Here is a 20368-nt window from a genome sequence, read left to right on the forward strand (position 1 = left end):
AGAGAGGCATTATTCAGTCTGCAGGTATTAGTCCACCGGTGCTGAGATGTCAATGTTGATGTTTTTCCTTTTAAAATTTACTACGAAAAAGCCTTTGGTACAGTCTGCCATGATAAACTCATGAATATTCTTCAAGAATTAGGACTTGATGGATGGGACATCTGTACTATTGGTAATCTCTACTGGAATCAGAGTGCTGGTATATGAGTTGATGGTCATGTCTCGGAAGAAGTCTTAATTATGAAAGGAGTTTTACCCATGCTTTTCAACAACTATTCAGATAAGATTTTCCAAAATGCTCTTTATGGAAAATTTCAAGGAGTTGTGGTTAATGGTTTCATCAGAAATAACATCAGGTAAGCTGATGACACTGTGTTACTTGCAAACAATCTCCAGGATCCACAGGAACTGTCTGATGCTGTCAATGATGCCAGCAGTACCATAGGCTCGAGGTGTAATGCAAAGAAGCCCAAGTGGATGGTCATAAACAGAAAAGAAGATGGCATTTGAATTAATCTCAGAACAGCAAAGGACCAGTTTGCAAGATTGGCAATAGATAACTACTTGATATGTCACGTCAATGACGACTGGGACCTTGCTGATGAGATCTGATGTTGAATTGAGCAGGCCAAAACTTCTTTTCAGAGACTTAGAAAACGTTTGACAAGCCATGATCTTTCCAATACACTACGGACACGACTACTCTTGTGCTTCGTTTTCAGCATTCTGTTATACGGTGTTGAGGCATGGACTCTGAGACCATGTGCAAGAAGTTGCAAGCATTTGAAATGTGGATGTACCGAAGGATGCTGAAAATACATTGGACAAATTAAAATGACCAATATAGAAGTTTTGCACCATATGAACAAAGAACCAGATATTCTCACTACCGTCAAGAGAAGGAAGCTAGAATACTTTGGTCACATGATGCAGAACAGTAAACACCACCTTCTGCAAGTAATACTCCAAGAGAATATTAACGGAAAACATGGTCCAGGGAGAAGTAGGACATTGTCATTTGGCAACTTGAGCCAGTGGTATGGCACATGAAGAAGAAGTAGAATTCATTACTCTCTATCCAAGAGGGTGTTTAAACATAGAAAGGTAGTGTTACCCAAGTGTCCTGTGAAAGTAATGTGCAAATTTTGTTTGTGGAATTGTATAGAACAGCATACAGAACAAACAAATAAATTTCAAGTCATATATATAGGTCAGTAATCTGGTTGCTTTAAATAACTCTAAAACTGTTGAAGATTCAAAAAGTCAGTTCTTACTCTCAGCCCATCTGGCATTCAGTTTGTTGGCAGGTTGATGGATGTAGCAATGCTAACATTTCATCTAAGGAATTTTTCCATATGATATAGTGGTTCATTGTGTTGTGTTCTTGTGTGTGTCCCCTGATTCGTGTTCAATGTAGAGCTGTAGCAACAAGCTGTAACATGGAAATAAAGTGTTTGCCAACCAATGTCCGTGTAACATGTTGTCTTCTTTTAGGTGTGAGGAATCTGTACTGAACGTTTAGTGGTACCTTATTGTTACAGCCTTTGTTAATTATTATCAACTTACACTTTATGAAAGTGCAGAAAGCTAAAAATTCACCCCGGAGAGTTGTTGACTAAATGCAATATACTTCTTAAATACAGGTAGCATTCCTTACCAAGAATATAAAGTACAATTGCATTCCCACCCACACTTTCAGTCCAAGAAATTGTTTGTGAATGGATTAAGATTAAAACCTATCATAGTTCTTCACTACCGATCAGATTTCAGTATAATTTTGCAACATCACTGACATTTTGCTTGCCCTTTTCTAGGTTAAGTTGTATGTCTTTCACGTCAGCCCTGCAGTATAGAATAAAATTTCTATTTTTCTCCTAAAAGACATCATTCTTTTATAACACACACCTAAAAAAACTGTCTTCATTCTATTCTGAACCTGTACTGAAAACCCAAGTTTTGAATAATAACATGAAAATAGGAAAATTATTAAAATGTGAATGAAAATTAATTTTGTTTCAAAAACAAGGAGAAGGTGGTTTATTACTTTTAATTGCAGTTACCACTGTCAGTTCTTAGATGTAATAATAGAATAATTGAAATTTGGGAATCAATCCTCATACTACAGTCATTATCATTTGCATTATTTATGGATGTATGAGCAAGAGGAAAATGTGTCAGGGGATTTCAGTAAATTAAATTTCAAAATGCTGAATTGTGGCTCAAAACTAGTACATGGCCATGGTATTGTAACTGCTGAAAGAAATTATTACAGTCTGTAATGCTGTGTCTTACAAGGTGAGTTGGCTGTGGTATTTGGGTCATATAGTTGTGAGCTTGCATTTCGGAGATGGTGGGTTCAACAACATCATCAGTAGCCATGAAGATGGTTTTTCCATTGTTTCCCATTTTTGCACCAGAACCTAAATTAAGGCTAGAGTTGCTTCCTATTTCATCAGTACCAATAGCATAACTGGGCCTGTTAGCATTGAGAAGAATTTTTGAATTCAAATACCAGTTTCTGTAAAGAAATATGAAATGTAAGAACATCCACTGATGAGCAATAAAATTACAGATAGCTGCAATTTTTGCAAAATGGCACTGACTGGCTTGTTCAATGTAATAGTTCAGTATGGTACAATACTGTGATGTCATAAGACCTCATATTGGCCCTCTGAGTAACGGGTGAGAACCAGAAGGATAAGACACAAAATCTCGGCATGTTTGATTGAGTCCAGATTGCCAGTGCCATACCCATGAAATTTTCCATCTCTAATGTCATGCAGGCAATGGGCCTTTAATTTGTCACCTTGATGAAATTGTACCATTTCAGGTAAAACTACCATCACCAGGGTCAGCTCCCCTGGAGTACAACATGTTACAAGGGTCACTGCTGGCTGACTTGGATCGTAAGAGTGGTTAGATGGATTACAGTGCAGCAGATTACTCATGAATGAAATGCTGGATAACAAAGAGATATGAGCAGCCATGTGTCTCATGGGACCACCTTCTTGTAGTAAGGTACGGAACCTCCTGTTCCACTTGGGTCCCAATGTTGACCACACGACTTAAGGCACAAAAATGACCCTGGCTCAGGAACACTGCCATTGAACTCTCAAGGCATAGAGAAACATTGTCTGCAAAATTTAGTCGTAGTACCAGTTAATAAATGCCGCACGGCAGGGTACGAGAGTGTCACCATGTACTCGAAGCAGTCTTGTCAGTGGGGTACAGTTTAGGCTGGAGGCGGTGGTATCATCATATGGGGACTGCTCACTTGGGATGAAATGGGACTTCTGGTGCATCTAACAATGTCGTTCACTGAGGAACGTTACGGGTACCTGCTGTCAAATCATGTCCACCAGTAGACGGCAGGAGACTTGTAAGTACAGTAAGAAATTGCACCGTCCAGTCACAGAATTGTGGTTGATTGGTTCATTGAACACTCCTTATCATTAAGATGTTTGCCTGGTCCCTAAGGTCACCTAGCCTCACTCTTAATAAGCACTTCTAGGATGCTGTCAACACAGTGGATCTGGTCCAAACAATCCATGTGCATTATGGATGCTGTGCATTGGTCATGAAACGGTACAACTTCACATTTTTTCATTACCTTGTGGAGTCCCACTCTCACCTCATTTCCATCGTTGGGGTGTAATGGGGTGCCTCATACCACCACTCACTTAACTCTAATTCAGTTACTCATCAGAGTAGAATTATAGTCGAATATTTGTCAGACAAAATTGTGACAGATTTGGCAGAGGTGAATAAAATGGCTGCCAATTAAGTTATGCTGGCTGTCGAGTAACAGTGTGTAACACAATGTTGTTACAAAGTTATTATTGCTGTAATTACTGTCTGTGTAGATAATAATCCTGTGAGTTCTTATAGTGAGCATAATTTTTATGACCGTAAAACTTGTAGTTTTGTTATATGAATTTTTATTTTGTTACTGTGTACTTATAGAGGAAGGTTTACAATATCTATTGTTATTGTATAATAATTTCTCCTCATAGAGGCAGGTCTGTAATTCCCATCAACACAAAAGATGTTTCTTGAACCATTGTGTCCCTGTTTATGATAGATTGCCTGATGTGTCTGAACAGTCTGCTTAACATATGAACTTTTCTACAGGAAAATTTTGAACTTGAGTCATCAGTGACACATTTGAAAGATGAAATCAAACCAGAGTTGTTGGAGCTAGGATCAACACAGGTAAACACATTTGAATTAATCTATTTCTCTGATGAGCTGTTGCCTGATAGTGAAATTGTCATAAAATTACTGAACAGATATCAGTGAGTAACTCCTCCTTTTAGGTCACAATTTGATGGTCCTTTGAAAAATAGTAATTTGCTAATTTTCTGGCCCATTTTTCATATTTTCTTAAATTTGTATTTCCGTGTGTTGTGTAGTAGCAGGAATAGTATTAAAACACTATACTGGTTAGTGTGTGTACATGACCATGGCAGCTGGTTTTGTTGCTACTAGTGATGTATCATGAGAATTGCCAGTCTTTGAAATTTTTTCTTACCTTTTGCTGAGTGTAGCTTCAAGGTATACAACATAGATTATGTTCAGATTGATGAATTCTGCTGACCCAGTTTCTATTGACAAAATGCTTAATGACAGTTAAGTACATACAACCATCACCATAATCTGAATAGTCATGAGTAAAAAAAACAAAGGTTTTCTACAGTTTGTGTCTTTCATAAACCCAGGAGTTACCATTGGTGTTAGCATTGCCAAGTCATTGCCTGTTGAATGAGAATTACGCTGTTCTGCTCATGTCATACAGTAGTTTTAAACTTAATTACCTGAACATAGGCTTTTTCAGATAGAGTAAAATACATTGCATATTTCATGTTGATATTAATCAAGATTTCAAAGTCAGTGGAGGCAAAGAACAACTGGAAAGTCTGACCATTACAAGACTGAACTTAGATATAGAATGCAAATCATCAACTTGTAGAGCTTCGTTCTGATGAAGACTAGTGTAAGTCTGCTCAGCGATAAGTATCCTCTCTGGGAATAAAAATTTTGGAAAGGAATCAGCAAGTGACCGGTCAAGTCATATAATAATTATAATTTTGTGTGGCTATTTCCAATGGTAATACTAAATTCCCATCCAATTTTTGATCTGGCTATTTCTAGCCGAGTGCAGCCCTTGTAAGGCAGACCCTCCGATGAGGATGGGCGGCATCTGCCATGTGTAGGTAACTGCGTGTTATTGTGGTGGAGGATAGTGTTGTGTGTGGTGTGTGAGTTGCAGGGATGTTGGAGACAGCACAAACACCCAGTCACCGAGCCATTGGAATTAAGCAAAAAAGGTTAAAATCCCCGACCCGGCCGGGAATCGAACCTGGTACCCTCTGAACCGAAGGCCAGTGCGCTGACCATTCAGCCAACGAGTCGGGAGTCAAGTCATATGACACATGAGCACAATGACGTGACTGAGTAGAAAAAAGAAAGAACTAAAAGAGAAGACAATGGATGGCCTTGTGTGAAGATGTGGAGTTTCTTGTTGTCCTTTGAAGTTCCCCCTTTTCCTTTGTTCTCTTTTCTGGTACTGTCGTATCTTTATGTTTATCCTATTATGTGTTCCTTTCAATGTTCCCATCTCCCAATATAACAATGACTTGTTTGTCCATTTCCATTACTTGTATTTTGACAAGAGAGGGAAATTTCACTATGGATAGCTGTTCTAACTCCAGGTTCAAATTCCTGTCGAATCTCTGAAGGCAATAAAAATGAAATTACTTTTTGATTTTTATTGCTATTTAAAGGATATTAATTGCAGTATTAATTCATTTTTGGCAACTACACTCTGATGGATTCTACTTATTTCATTAGCAGTTATTTTAATTTGTACAGATGATTTTGTATAATTTCAATGGAATCATTCAAAATTGCAATTGACATAACTAGCAGAGCATTCATGGTATGTCTCCTGTTGGTGACTTACAACTTCATTTTGATTAAATGAATCGTCAGTTGATGTACAGATCAGGTCATCATATACTTTGAACTGTTTTGTATTTCTAAAGCTGTTAGCTATCCCTCTTCAGAATCTAAGGTGCCTGTTGTTTTTCAAGAGTTCCCATTTGTGGTAGATAACATGAGGAAGAGTTTCAGTCTCTTTCTACTGACGCCAACCAGTGTCCAAGCTTTTGCCAGGAACAATTTGTGCACTTTGACAACATTGTAGTTCCAACTTAATGGTATTTTTCCATTGAGAAGAAGGTGGTCCATTCTTTGTGTATATCCAATTGTTAGATATCTCCCACTCTGAGAAAAGAGATTCACCTCTGCAATGACAATATTAGCTTTTCTGTGTTTCAGATTCCTCATCACACTGTTTCTTTATAATTTCCTTTATAAAAAGTCTACATCAATGACGGCCTTTGGTCCAAGGGGTCCCAGGTTTGATCCTCGGCATGGCCTGGTACGTTAACCTTAATTGGTTAATTCCTATGGTTCAAGGCCTGGGGGTGTGTTTTGTCTTAAGCATTAGAAATCATCCTGAGGGACCCACCCTCATAGTTGGGCATGTCACCTATATGGCGTTAACTTAAAAACCTGCATCAGGCCATTATTATTATTATTATTATTATTATTATTATTATTATTATTATTATGGTTACGGAGTTTTCTGTGGTAGTTAGAGGTGAAAGAAGGTGCGGGGTGGTGAAAAGGTCTCAAGCTACTAAAGTAAAATTAATTTAAAATTTAACAAGGTTATATTTTCTTTTTGCGATTAAGTAATAACAAACAGAACAGGTACTTAGTAGCCAAAAACACAATTTGAAATGTACAATTACAGAATTTGGGCTCCAAGAGCCAAACACACGATTCTTGGGCTAGAAGTCCAACCCTACAATATACAAAATTCAACCAAAGGGGCAGAAGACCCCAATCATGCCCAGGAGCACTAGCTCCTCTTTACACAGAAAAGCCTCCTCGAGGCATACAAAAGTCAAATTCCAAAAGAGCAATCTGCTCTCAAAGTTTAAGCCAATCCCAGGCCACACCAAACTCCACCTTCAAGCTGTCCTCTAAGGACATCTACACAGGGGTAAAATACCCAACCTACTGAGGTCTATTAAATGAAAAGAAGGTAGATTACATGACCTCTAAAATAACAATTTGAGAGGAGGCGAACTTGCACTTCTAATACACTTTGATTAAGACCTACTTGGCACTAGGCCGTTAATACAAGGGCTAATCCCATACTAAAGAGGTGACTTAAGAAGAGAACAATTTGTTTTACGTTAACGAAGAATAGGTTGAGAAAAATAAGTTCACCTCAAAACAATATGAGTGGGAGCTCGAGAGGGTTAGCACTCTCTATCCCAATATGTAGCTTTAAAAGAGAATAGATGAAAAGAGTAGTTACATTTTAGGAAAAGGTTACATGGTGGAACGCTTCGAACCCGCCCCGAGAGTTAAACTGCCGACCTAGCAAGAAAAGAAGTTATTAAGAGGCCATTACCTGGAGTTGAACTGCTGGTGAAGAAAGAGGCGCTTCCTGCCCCCTGCTATGTACTTTGCACACAGAAAGATGGAACAGAAGTGGCCCGGAGACCCTAAAATCAGCAGTTTATATCCTCTCACGGAAGGTTCGAGGCGTTAGGGGAATGAAAACACCCTCCCGCAAATTCTTTATTGGGTAGGATACAGCAACATATTCAAGTTGGGGGAAGATAGGTCCGATTGGTCAGGAATTAATAAAAGAAATTCGGGATTGGCTAAATACAAAACAAGGGGAAAGGAGAGGGGTATACAGCCAACTTAAACAATAACAGAAAGAAATTTAACAAGAAACAAACTTTTGAAATAAAAATTTCTCCAAGAAATAGTTCTTTTGCTCCGCACTAGGGTGCACTATTGTTGATCTTCAGTAGTGTCCTCTAGAAGAGAAAGTTCACACTTCTTACTTCAAGCAAAACAAAAACGCATCAAAAATGACACAGTTCAAAAACTCCCAGATTTCCACGTAGTGACATCTTCTGAAAAACTTGAAAATTAATACCGTCAATAAAGTTCAGACTTCCTCCAGCAGAGGAGTTTTAACTGGCGCACATTTTAAATTAGCGGCGTTGAGGTGTACCACCCGGTACAGACCTCCCCCCCCAAAAGTTCCTCCAGGGGTGACACATGAAGTCAGTTTGAAACAAGGTCCAAGTTATGATGTGAATATGAAGATTGATTGCAGAAGCATTTATAAGATTTTCTTAATTTGGTTTGATTCAGTTTCAAAATTTTGTTGTTGCAGGTGAAGTAAAGTCTTTATGTTTGTAGTAGTTGAATTCTGAAGATAAACTTTTAATACTTAAAAGTGAAGAAAAATTTTGCAATGTCCACCAAATATTGCTGTTGAATTCCCAAGAAAGGGTATTAAAGTTGAACTGAAATGTCCTTATAGCTGGATATGTACTTCACACGTTGATGCCTTTAACGGCCAGACCAGCCGCCACTGCTTGCGTTCAGAGGAGGCCGCCCGGGCCCCTCAAGTACCCTGAGATACCGCTCGCCCGCACTATGAGGGGAGCAGAGGTGTTGAAGTACGCCGCGCCCGCGGTGAACATATACAGGCTGCGGGCAAGTAGCAGGTCGTGCGCCACACATCAGCCATGGCCGGGAGGAGAGCTCCGGCTCGCCGTGCACATGTCGTCCTCGCTGGGGTCGAGGGGGCCCTTCCTCAAGCCCAGTCGCGGCACGGCGCCGCGCGGCTGCGGGGGCACTGAAACATTAAAGCTAGGCGGCAGAATTGTTGGACCATCATCTTTTTTGAGGGCACAGGCTTTGTGGAGAGGTAGAGGGGCCAGCGGCGTGTAGATATCCATGGCATTTAATATAATCAAGCCACAGTGTGTATAGCAGGAGACGGGAGCGTGGTAATGGCCGTGGTAAGGACAGGATGGCAGTTTAACGGGTCGGGGCAGTTTTCACAAAAATGCTTACATATAAAACAAAATACTATAAAAGGGGCAGAATGCCAAAAAAATGAAAACTAAAAAAAAATATAACCTTCATATTTCTTTCAATATAATATGAGGCAAGTTAGCACAGAAATTATACCGGTTTCACCTGCGACAAGTGAACTCTAAATATCCTCTCGGTGGCTGGATTACTTAACAATAAGGTAACCGGCGTAAGGAAATCGAGAATGATACAAGGCCCATGAAATCTGGGGGCAAGCTTGCCCGCGGGAACAAAATTTTTGACCATTACCTGGTCACCTACCTTTAAAGTGGTGGGTCTCCGTCCACGATCATACCTTTCCCTAACCTTTTCATGAGACACTTTAAGATTGGCTTTAGCCTTCTTCCAAAGATCTTTAATATTATCCGGATCTATTGTCTCGGGTAGAATGTCACTCAGAGACCAGAGGTTCGAGAGCGGCGTGTTGGGAACGAACTTAAACATCAAAGAAGCTGGAGTAAACTTGTGATATTCATGAACCGCCGAATTCAAAGCAAAAGCTATCCAATGCAGGGACGTGTCCCACCTGGAATGATCTTCATGATGATAGGCAATAAGTGCGGACCTGAGATTACGGTTAACCCGTTCAGCCAGAGATGGTTGAGGGTAATAAGCAGAAGTAGTTACATGAGAAATGGACAAGTCAAAACAGAATTTACGAAAAAGATTTGATGTGAACGCCTTAGCATTATCAGATACAATATATTGGCACGGACCAAAAGAATCAAAAATAGAATTTAGGCAAGAAATGGTAGACTGAGCGGTAGCCAGCTTAGTCGGAAATAACCAGGAAAATCTGGTAAAACCATCTACACACACAAAGATGAACTTGTTAGCATTACCCTTTGACTGGGGGAAGGGTCCTACATAATCAATATACAGGCGTTCCATGGGGCGCGACGCTTGATGGGAAGACAGAAGGCCTACCTTGGTGGACATGGTTGGTTTACTGAACAAACAAGATTTAAAAGCCTTCACTAGTTCACGGATTTCACCGTCCATACCCTTCCAGATGAACCTTTCACGAATCTTTTCACGAGTTTTAAAGATTCCAAGATGCCCCCCTAATGGGGTCTCATGATAGTATTTGAAGATCATAGGCACAAGAACAGCTGGAACGACAACCTTCATCATCTTATCATGCCTCGAAGGGCAACATAGAACACCATTTCTCAGGACATAAGGGACAACATGTTCCCCAGAAGAAAGGGTTTCCATTATCGGAGCCAGCGTCGGATCTTCACGTTGGTATTTCTCGATATCCCTAAAGAGCATGGGAGCATCTGTTAAGATGGCATTAACAGCAGATAGCATGGACTCGGGAGGAGATGAACTATCGACCGATTCATGGTTCTCAACGTCGTTGGAAAACATTCGGCTGGGTCCATCAGCAACAACATTTTCGGTACCTCTGATATGCCGGACATTGAATTGGAAGGCAGAAATACGGATGGCCCAACGGGCTATACGACCAGTACGACACGGCCTACCTAAGACCCAGCTTAAGGCTTGATTATCTGTCTCCAGGTCGAATTTGACGTGTTCCAGATAGAGACGGAACTTTTCTAAGGCGAATAAAACTACCAAACCTTCGAGCTCATAGATGGAATACTTGGCTTCTTGAGCCGACAAGGTCCTAGGTGCATAGGCGATGGGTCGCCTCCCTAGTTCAGTCTCTTGAAGAAGGACTGCAGCTACTGCTGACGACGACGCGTCGGTTTGGACGATGAATTTCTTTGAGAAATCAGGCATAGCAAGAACAGGGGCATTACAGAGAGCTAATTTAAGATCTTCAAAAGCAGCTTGTTGAGAAGGTCCCCACTCGAATTTGATGCCTTTCCTATGAAGAAGGTTTAAGGGCGCCGCTCTATTAGCGAAGTTAGGAATAAACTACCAATGAACCTGGCGATACCTTTAATGTCCTTGGGAGGTTTAAAATCACGGATGGCCTGTGTTCTAGAATGATCGACTGCTACACCATCAGGTGACACAATATGCCCTAGGAATGACATAGAGGGCTTAGCAAAGGCAACCTTGGACAACTTAACAGTTAACCCAGCCTTACGAAGGCGATTGAGAACTTCTCGCAGATGATCTAGATGTTCTTCAAAAGTCTCGGAAAATACGACGACTTCATCCAAGTAGTGATATAAGTACTCAAATTTGATGTCGGAGAAGACCCTATCTAGTAGCCTAGTGAGTACAGCTGCTCCCGTGGGGTGCCCGAAAGGCACGCGGTTGTATTCGTATAAGTTCCAGTCCGTGGCAAACGCTGTAAGATGTTTAGACTCTTCGGCAAGGGGAGTTTGATTATAGGCTTGATTCAAGTCCAAGATAGTAAAGAACTTGGCCTTACGAAACAATGAAAAACAAGAATGAAGGTCAGGAAGGGGCACAGATTGCAACACCACCTTCCGATTGAGAGCCTTATAATCAATTACAGGCCTGAAGCCTCCTTGGGGTTTCGGGACTAGAAAAATAGGCAAAGAATACGCTGGCTTTGAGGGCCTAATAATACCATCCTTCAACATCTGATCGATGATTTCTTTCAGAGCCTTCATTTTAGGTGGAGATAGCCTATATGGTGGAAAACGGACAGGAATCGAATCCGTGACCTCAATTTTGTATTCAATAAGGTCAGTAACACCAAGAGTATCAGAGAACACCTCTAGAAACGACTGACACAATTTGCGAATACTATCAGCCTGCTCCTCAGGTAGATGTCTAAGGTCTAACAACATCTCATCCTGGGTAGGCGAAATAGAAGAACATGATGCAGAATTACACTTTAATAGTGGGATTTTACAATTAGAGGCAAATTTGAAAGTGCAAGACCTACTCTGAAGATCGATCACAAGACCAGTGTGAGAAATAAAGTCCGCGCCCAATATAATGGGGCAAGACAAGTGCTTGGCCACAAACAGTTTGATTTTCCATGTAAATTTAAAAATACGAATTTTGACCAGTAAGGAACCTAGAATTTCTAATGGGGATGAATTAGCCGAAACATATTGAACAGGAGATGAGACATAGTCAGGTAGTTTACAAACAGATTTCAATTTAGAATACCATTCAGCCGAAATAATCGAACAAACACTGCCTGAATCTAAGAGAGCTGTTATAGGCTCGTTATTTAACTCAATCTTAAGAAAAGGAACAGGTGCGGGGGAATCCGCCGCAATCCTAAGACACTCTTTGGGGCATTCAAAGGATGAATTTGAAAATTGCTCATTCCCTGAATTTACAACCTGTTTACCAGGGGCTGAGTCTCGGGAAGATGGATTAGTCGACTCAGCCGAAGCCACTAGTCACTTTTTATTATTGGCATAGGTGGAATTTGCACCAGAAGTTGAGCAGGAGGGGGTGCTATTCAAGTTTGGGCAATTCTTGGCGATATGTGAGAAAGCCCCACATTTAAAACAGCCTTGTGCTGAACCAGCTCCGTTATTTGCCCTACTAGACTTGATCAGTGGACACTTATTGCGCAGATGGTCAGGCGACCCACAAGCATAACATTTACGAGGGGTGACTGATCGGCGAGGTGGAGGCCGAGTATTACTAAAGGAAGGCGGGGGTTCTTTCGCGACACGCAAAGAATCGGCGTATCTAACTCCTTCCGCTGAGACGGCCAATGCTTCAAGTTCCGAGAAAGTTTGCGGGCACGCCGCGAAACACAAATATGACTTGTAGGGTGGTGAGATCCCTTCCACAATAGCTTGTACAATCTGATCCTCAGGGAAGTGAAGAGCAAACACCCTAGTATAAAACTTAATATCTTGGATGAAGTCTGCCAAGTTTTCATCCAAGCGCTGTACCCGATAATAGTACTTCTGAATAAGGGAGGACCTGGCCCTAGCCGGGATGAAGTTAGCTAGCAAGTGGGCATGGAAATCCTCAATAGATGATTGCTCGGAAATGGCTCTTACGATTTTATCTGAGAGAATACCAATAGCATACGGATAGATAATTTGCAAAATTTGACATGGAGAAAGAGAAAACACAAGGGCATGATCCTGAAATTCAACTAGAAATCTTAAAAATGGAATTACTTCGCTGGTGGTATTAACGGAAAACTTCGATATACCTCTGAGCAGCATTGCCAATGGATGAGGCAAGCTGCTGAACCCGGGTGACATAGTAGGTAAAGGTTTCAATGGCGAGGAAGTTAATTCCGAACGGATGTTACTCAACGATGCACGGCGTTCAGATTCGTTGTCCAATGGGGCAGAGATAGTTTGAGCAGCAACAGTTATCCTATTGACTTCTCCCTTATGAGAATCTTCCTCACTACCTATATTCACCGTGGCGGGTAGATCAGTTTTGGGCGGAACCTCCCCAGTTAACAATTGAGTGACCTTGCTAGATAATTCCGAAATATTTTCAAGCAGCGTACTAGCTTCCTTCTTCTGAATGTCATTCAGCTTTAGAGACAACAGATCGTTAACTCTATTTGAAAAGTGATATAGCCTGGCTTGCACACGCTTAATTTGATTAGGAGAAGGATCATTTTCATCAAAAAAACTAACTACAGAAGCTAGCCCAGTAATATTCTCGACGATCGTGGAAAGAGAGTCGTCAACTTCTTTCTCTCCCAAGGTGGGGATGGAAATGGGCAAATCAAGGGACTCTCTAAGCTTGTTAGTGTCTACTGCAACCGTGCCTCCAGATTGCACATTTCTGATAGTTAACTCATATATCAACTCCTCCTTGCGCAAATAGTTAAGGTGGAGAACATCGCGAGGGCCGGGCATGACGACAGAACAATTTTGAAACAAGAAAGATCAAAAATTCCAGCAACTGGGAAAATTGTTAGAGTTCGGATCACAGCAATGTTTAGCCGTCAAAAGGGGCTAAATTGAGACCCATTCAACCACGCTCTGCTACCACATGTTACGGAGTTTTCCGTGGTAGTTAGAGGTGAAAGAAGGTGCGGGGTGGTGAAAAGCTCTCAAGCTACTAAAGTAAAATTAATTTAAAATTTAACAAGGTTATATTTTCTTTTTGCGATTAAGTAATAACAAACAGAACAGGTACTTAGTAGCCAAAAACACAATTTGAAATGTACAATTACAGAATTTGGGCTCCAAGAGCCAAACACACGATTCCTGAGCTAGAAGTCCAACCCTACAATATACAAAATTCAACCAAAGGGGCAGAAGACCCCAATCATGCCCAGGAGCACTAGCTCCTCTTTACACAGAAAAGCCTCCTCGAGGCATACAAAAGTCAAATTCCAAAAGAGCAATCTGCTCTCAAAGTTTAAGCCAATCCCAGGCCACACCAAACTCCACCTTCAAGCTGTCCTCTAAGGACATCTACACAGGGGTAAAATACCCAACCTACTGAGGTCTATTAAATGAAAAGAAGGTAGATTACATGACCTCTAAAATAACAATTTGAGAGGAGGCGAACTTGCACTCCTAATACACTTTGATTAAGACCTACTTGGCACTAGGCCGTTAATACAAGGGCTAATCCCATACTAAAGAGGTGACTTAAGAAGAGAACAATTTGTTTTACGTTAACGAAGAATAGGTTGAGAAAAATAAGTTCACCTCAAAACAATATGAGTGGGAGCTCGAGAGGGTTAGCACTCTCTATCCCAATATGTAGCTTTAAAAGAGAATAGATGAAAAGAGTAGTTACATTTTAGGAAAAGGTTACATGGTGGAATGCTTCGAACCCGCCCCGAGAGTTAAACTGCCGACCTAGCAAGAAAAGAAGTTATTAAGAGGCCATTACCTGGAGTTGAACTGCTGGTGAAGAAAGAGGCGCTTCCCGCCCCCTGCTATGTACTTTGCACACAGAAAGATGGAACAGAAGTGGCCCGGAGACCCTAAAATCAGCAGTTTATATCCTCTCGCGGAAGGTTCGAGGCGTTAGGGGAATGAAAACACCCTCCCGCAAATTCTTTATTGGGTAGGATACAGCAACATATTCAAGTTGGGGGAAGATAGGTCCGATTGGTCAGGAATTAATAAAAGAAATTCGGGATTGGCTAAATACAAAACAAGGGGAAAGGAGAGGGGTTTACAGCCAACTTAAACAATAACAGAAAGAAATTTAACAAGAAACAAACTTTTGAAATAAAAATTTCTCCAAGAAATAGTTCTTTTGCTCAGCACTAGGGTGCACTATTGTTGATCTTCAGTAGTGTCCTCTAGAAGGGAAAGTTCACACTTCTTACTTCAAGCAAAACAAAAACGCATCAAAAATGACACAGTTCAAAAACTCCAAGATTTCCACGTAGTGACATCTTCTGAAAAACTTGAAAATTAATACCGTCAATAAAGTTCAGACTTCCTCCAGCAGAGGAGTTTTAACTGGCGCACATTTTAAATTAGCGGCGTGGAGGTGTACCGCCCGGTACAATTATTATTATTATTATTATTATTATTATTATTATTATTATTATTATTATTATTAGGTTAAGATGTCTTAAACTATTGTGAATTTCTTCTTTGAGATTTCTGAAATGTTACAAAGGCATATTTGCACTGGACACAAACCATTTCCGTTAATGTGTTGAATAAATATGTAAAACTGGGGCACATAAACTGCTTTAATGTAATTGTTTTTGGTTCAGGTTTCAAGAGTTGTGAATTAATGCTTTTAGTTATTGGGAAATTAATTTATTCATCACAGATCCTTCACCTAATAAAATTTTATCATAAAGAGTTCATCTAGTTGTTAAATTTTCTCCTCCTCTTCAATTAAGGATATTGAGATACCATTCTTTGTAGTAAACATTGTCTTCCTTAATTTTACATTCTTAATTACTATTTCATTTTCTTTTTGTGTATTCAAGTTAAATGAAAGATATTTTTTGCACGCCATGATCCACATAGTGGGTGACTATTGGTAACCACCCTGGGAAGGCTACTGTGATCAGAAATGATACGTTTTAGGATAAATTAATGGGGAAATAACAGTAGGCAATACAGAACTGAACAACGTGATATTGGATAAAACAACTGGATTACCCCATGCAGCAGCATACACAAAGATGAAATGTGTCCAAATATAAGGAAAAGGAGATACAATATACCAAAACAACAAATATTTCAACAGCAGAGTGATGAAATTTACTTACAATGCTATAAGCCATTTCTTACTTTACGGTGAACAGAAGTGAAGACCTGGGAGGGTATGAACATAATAATGGGTAAGAGAAAGGATCTTGTTACCATCTGCTCTCAAGAGAAGGAGAATCCTGGCACTTAAATTTAAAAAATATATGTAAGAAGTAACTCTTCAAATAAAACTAACAAATTTAATGAATAAAATAGAAGTACATTAACAGTAAATTAAAATTATTAATAATACGTTCCATGGAACAGTTACCAAACATATATTTATTCTGTTAAATGTATTCATGAGGAAACATGAAAATTAATTGAGGTTAAATATAGTTTATTAGCTAAATAACAGTGACTATTGAGAAAATATAAAATAAGTGAGATTAAATAATATTTGTAGGTTAAGTAACGGTGACTCCTCAAAACAGTAAAACTAAATTCACTAATGATGTTTTGTTATAGAGTTCAAACTCTTAATTATTTATGTCCATCTAGGTGTAATATTCCATGTAAAAATGATTAAATTTGCTCATAATAGAATGTTGGACAAGAAATTCTTACGTTAAATTATGTTAAATGAACTATTAATATCTATGCCAGCTAGATTTAGCAGAAAATTAAATATTAGAATATTATAAATTCAATTTACATTTGATCCATTCACAAAAGGAAAGTATATTTAGTTTTATGAACTTGCGGTTTTCATTCACTTTGTCCAGACTTAACTTACTTAATTTAATTGAGTTGCAAACAAATATTAATTCAGAAATTGGTTAGCACAAAACTAGGGAATCATAATTAACCAAGAGACATTTGAAATAACAAGGTGAAAGAGAAATTTGAAAATGAAAGAAAATCAAACAGGTCTTATATTTGAGAAACAGATCTTCATGACTTCCATCTGTAATAATAACAGTGTTAATAATTTTATTATTATAATTACTAAATAACATAACACAAGTTGAGGAAAATTCTCCTTCAAAACTAAATTAACCATGAATCAGAAACTCATAATGTACCAGAAAGTAATTTACAGTTTGATGGGTTAGAGAATATTACCTTAAATGAACACAGGTTAGGCATATTGCCAAAGTGTTGAAGTGAGCACCAATTTTCTTACTTTTATTGTTGAAAACTCAGATGTCCCAAGTCTCCCGATTTGAGCAGGAGACTCCCGATTTTTCATCATTCCTCCCGATCGCCGGGTCTGATCTCCCGATTTTCAGAGCAATATCCATAATTTTCGTATTATTTTAAACTCCCATAGATTTCCTCGTTCTATCGATATATGGCTGAGTATGGCTGGTCGATAGTTCTAATAATGATACCAGATGGCAGTACGGAGCACAGTGGCGAGTCATGTGCTGCTCTTTTGTCTATAATAGTCATTCTCTTTGCAAGCGAGTCAAGTGAGTAACATTCTCTTTGGAGTAACCTAACCTCAGAAGTAGCTCACCATAGTCGTTCTACCCGGGGCAAGACTTGCAGAAGTGCTCGTGTTGTGCCTTAATATTTGTTTTGGCCAAAATGTTAAAAAAGAAATATGATGCAGTGTTTAAAAGTGCTTATAGGGAAGAGTTTCCGTGTTTGAGTGAATCCAGAAAGGGACCAACGTTTACATTCTGTACTATATGTAGGTGTGATTTTTCAGTTGCGCATGGTGGGAAATGCAATATACTCAAGCATATGCACACGAAAAAGCATAAGGAGAGTGTCCAGTGTGTAGAAAGAAACCAGAAACTGAACTTTTCACGTAAGAACCAAGATGTAAATCCTATGACGAATGCCGAGGCGTTATTTACGTCATTTATAGTAGAATATAACCTGCCTGTAAATTGTGCCGATCATGCAGGACCTTTGTTTCACAAAATGTTTCCTGATTCGGAAATCGCTAAACGATATGGGTGTGCTAGAACGAAACGGCGGCTATCATTACAGAAATGTGCATGGAAGAAAGGGCGAAAATTGTATCACTTTTGCAGGTAAATGCATTTTCTGTTGCTACTGATGGTAGCAATAAAAGCGACTTGAAAATATATCCCATTGTTGTAACAATTTTTTAGGCCTGAACTCAATGAAATTCAGAGTTGTCTACTCTCTGTGTCGAATTTAGAAGGGGATGATACTTGAGCTAACATTGCCAATCTTTTGCTCTCAACTTTTTGGGAGTTCTGCATTCCATTAAAAAACTGCCTAGCTCTTGGTGCTGATAATGCTCTAGTAATGGTAGGAGTAAAGAATGGTGTGGCAGGATGTTTGAAGCAGGAAAATAGTAACATAATCATCGTAGGCTGCTCTTGTCACCTAATTAATCTTACTGCCGAGAAGGGTGTGGCATGCTTGCCTGTAAATGTAGTTGAAAGTATAATTGATATATTTTATTATCTGGAAAGTAGTGCAAAGAGGAAAGAAAAGTTCAGAGAATTTCAGACTTTACACAACACAGAGATCAGGAAAATTCTGAAGCATGTGCCTCCTCGATGGTTATCATTAAGAAGGTGTTTGGATAGGATTTTGCTTCAGTGGGACCCTTTGATTACATTATTCAGGAGCAAAATTGTGAGTAAGGATTCTCAGATGGGAACTTTGAAGAACTACAAAATTCCTAAGCACAGTTTAAGTGCAGATGTGTCTTGTTTGTCTTAAAAGGTTAAGGATTGTCGTAACATTTCACCTCACTCCTCAGTTAAAAGGAAAACCCAGTCATCAGTTTCACTTAAAAAAAAATGAAATTACTTATGACACTAAGAGCCATGCATTGTCACGTGAAGAACGACTTTTCATGTTCCTTTCATCAAATTTACATAAATCGTTTTGCCTTTTCCCCTCAAGTTTTACGGTATCTTTGAGAATCCAAACGTAGCTCTTCAGTCAAGTATGCGGCACACCCACTTATTGAGGTCAGTTTTGGAGGAACTATTGAAGAATGTGATGACAAGGTTTGTGAAACCAGACGTTATTAAAAGATCCTTCTCTCTTCTTGATGTAAATTATCATGCTCCAGCAAATCAAAAGGATGATTGTGATCTGATGATAGGGAACTCTGCATTTGTTTTAGTGAACACCTTGAATTCTGAGGAAAAATGCATATTATTTTAGTCTATTAGAAAGTGTTTCTCTTCATCATGTGACTACATGGTACACAAATTTCCATTCGAAGATGAAGTTTTAATTAATTAATGCAGAAGTTGCAAATATTTCTGCTATAAGTAAGGCATCATTTTCTAGCCTTAGATTTTTCATTAACAAGTATCCAAACATTATGACTAGTGAAATGGAACATTTGGATAAAGAAACTGATATTCTGCACTCCCAGTTCTGTAAGTTTCAGCTCGAAGAAACAGACCCTCCAAAAGGAAGAATTGATGTTCAATGGGCATTGGTAGGTCAGATGAAATCAGCTGATGGTGTACTTAAATATGACAGACTTTATAAGGTGATGCTTGCTATTTTATCAATTCCACATAGTAGTGCAGAATGTGAAAGGATTTTTAGCAGAGTCACAAAGACAAAAACACATTTCAGATCCTTGCTGTCTGAACAAACTTTGGAGAAACTTTTAACCTTGAAATCAGTTCAGCAAGGCAAGTGCTTTGAGCAAAAATTTAGTTCCAAGTTTCTGAAGAGGGCTAAGTCAGCTACTGGTGTGTTGAACAACAGTTAGTCGTAATTGGATCACAATGTTGAAGGATGAGAAGTCACATGTTCTTACAATTCAGGTATGTCCAGTATTTAGTATTCACATGTAAATGATGAAATATATATATATATGGGCAAATAGAATTGATAATGTATTGAATTATAATGAATTTGTACATGTTCTGCCACCAGTGATGTGTCGTAATACGTCGCAATTCGCTGCGAAATTTCTCCTGATTTTTCACTTTTGAAAGTTGGCATGTCTGAAAACTGAATACTTTTGCTAGACTAGTGGTCCCTTTCTCCATACATATTATAGTTTAGTGAACTCTTAAAGCAATGATGAAAACATCTTAGCAGTAAATCCTAAATGTGACTGAAGCCACCCCACTGTCGGCAGGCCTGAAGATGGTTCCCATTTTCATACCAGGTAAATGCTGGGGCTGTACCTTAATTAAGGCCACAGCTGCTTCCTTCCCACTCTTAACCTCCTAACCCTTTCCTATCACATCGTCGACTTAAGACCTATCTGTCTTGGTGTGACATAAAGCAAATAATAATAATAATAATAATAATAATAATAATAATAATAACTCAAGTGATGTAGTCTTTTGTTGAAATTGACTGTTATACTCACCAATACCAAGCAATACTTGTATAACATTAAC

At 39.2% G+C, this 20368-nt stretch overlaps 1 protein-coding gene across 1 annotated transcript in view; it reads left to right on the forward strand.

The window, feature by feature from the left end:
- LOC136874412 (uncharacterized) overlaps nucleotides 1-20368 on the forward strand; it is a 56210-nt gene that overhangs the window by 16889 nt on the left and 18953 nt on the right. Inside the window, exon 4 of the mRNA XM_068227789.1 lies at nucleotides 4132-4212. Coding sequence (XP_068083890.1) covers nucleotides 4132-4212 — 81 coding nt within the window. The remainder of the gene's footprint in view (nucleotides 1-4131; nucleotides 4213-20368) is intronic.

This window comes from Anabrus simplex, chromosome 5 (assembly GCF_040414725.1).
Source record: "Anabrus simplex isolate iqAnaSimp1 chromosome 5, ASM4041472v1, whole genome shotgun sequence".
Taxonomy (NCBI): domain Eukaryota; kingdom Metazoa; phylum Arthropoda; class Insecta; order Orthoptera; family Tettigoniidae; genus Anabrus; species Anabrus simplex.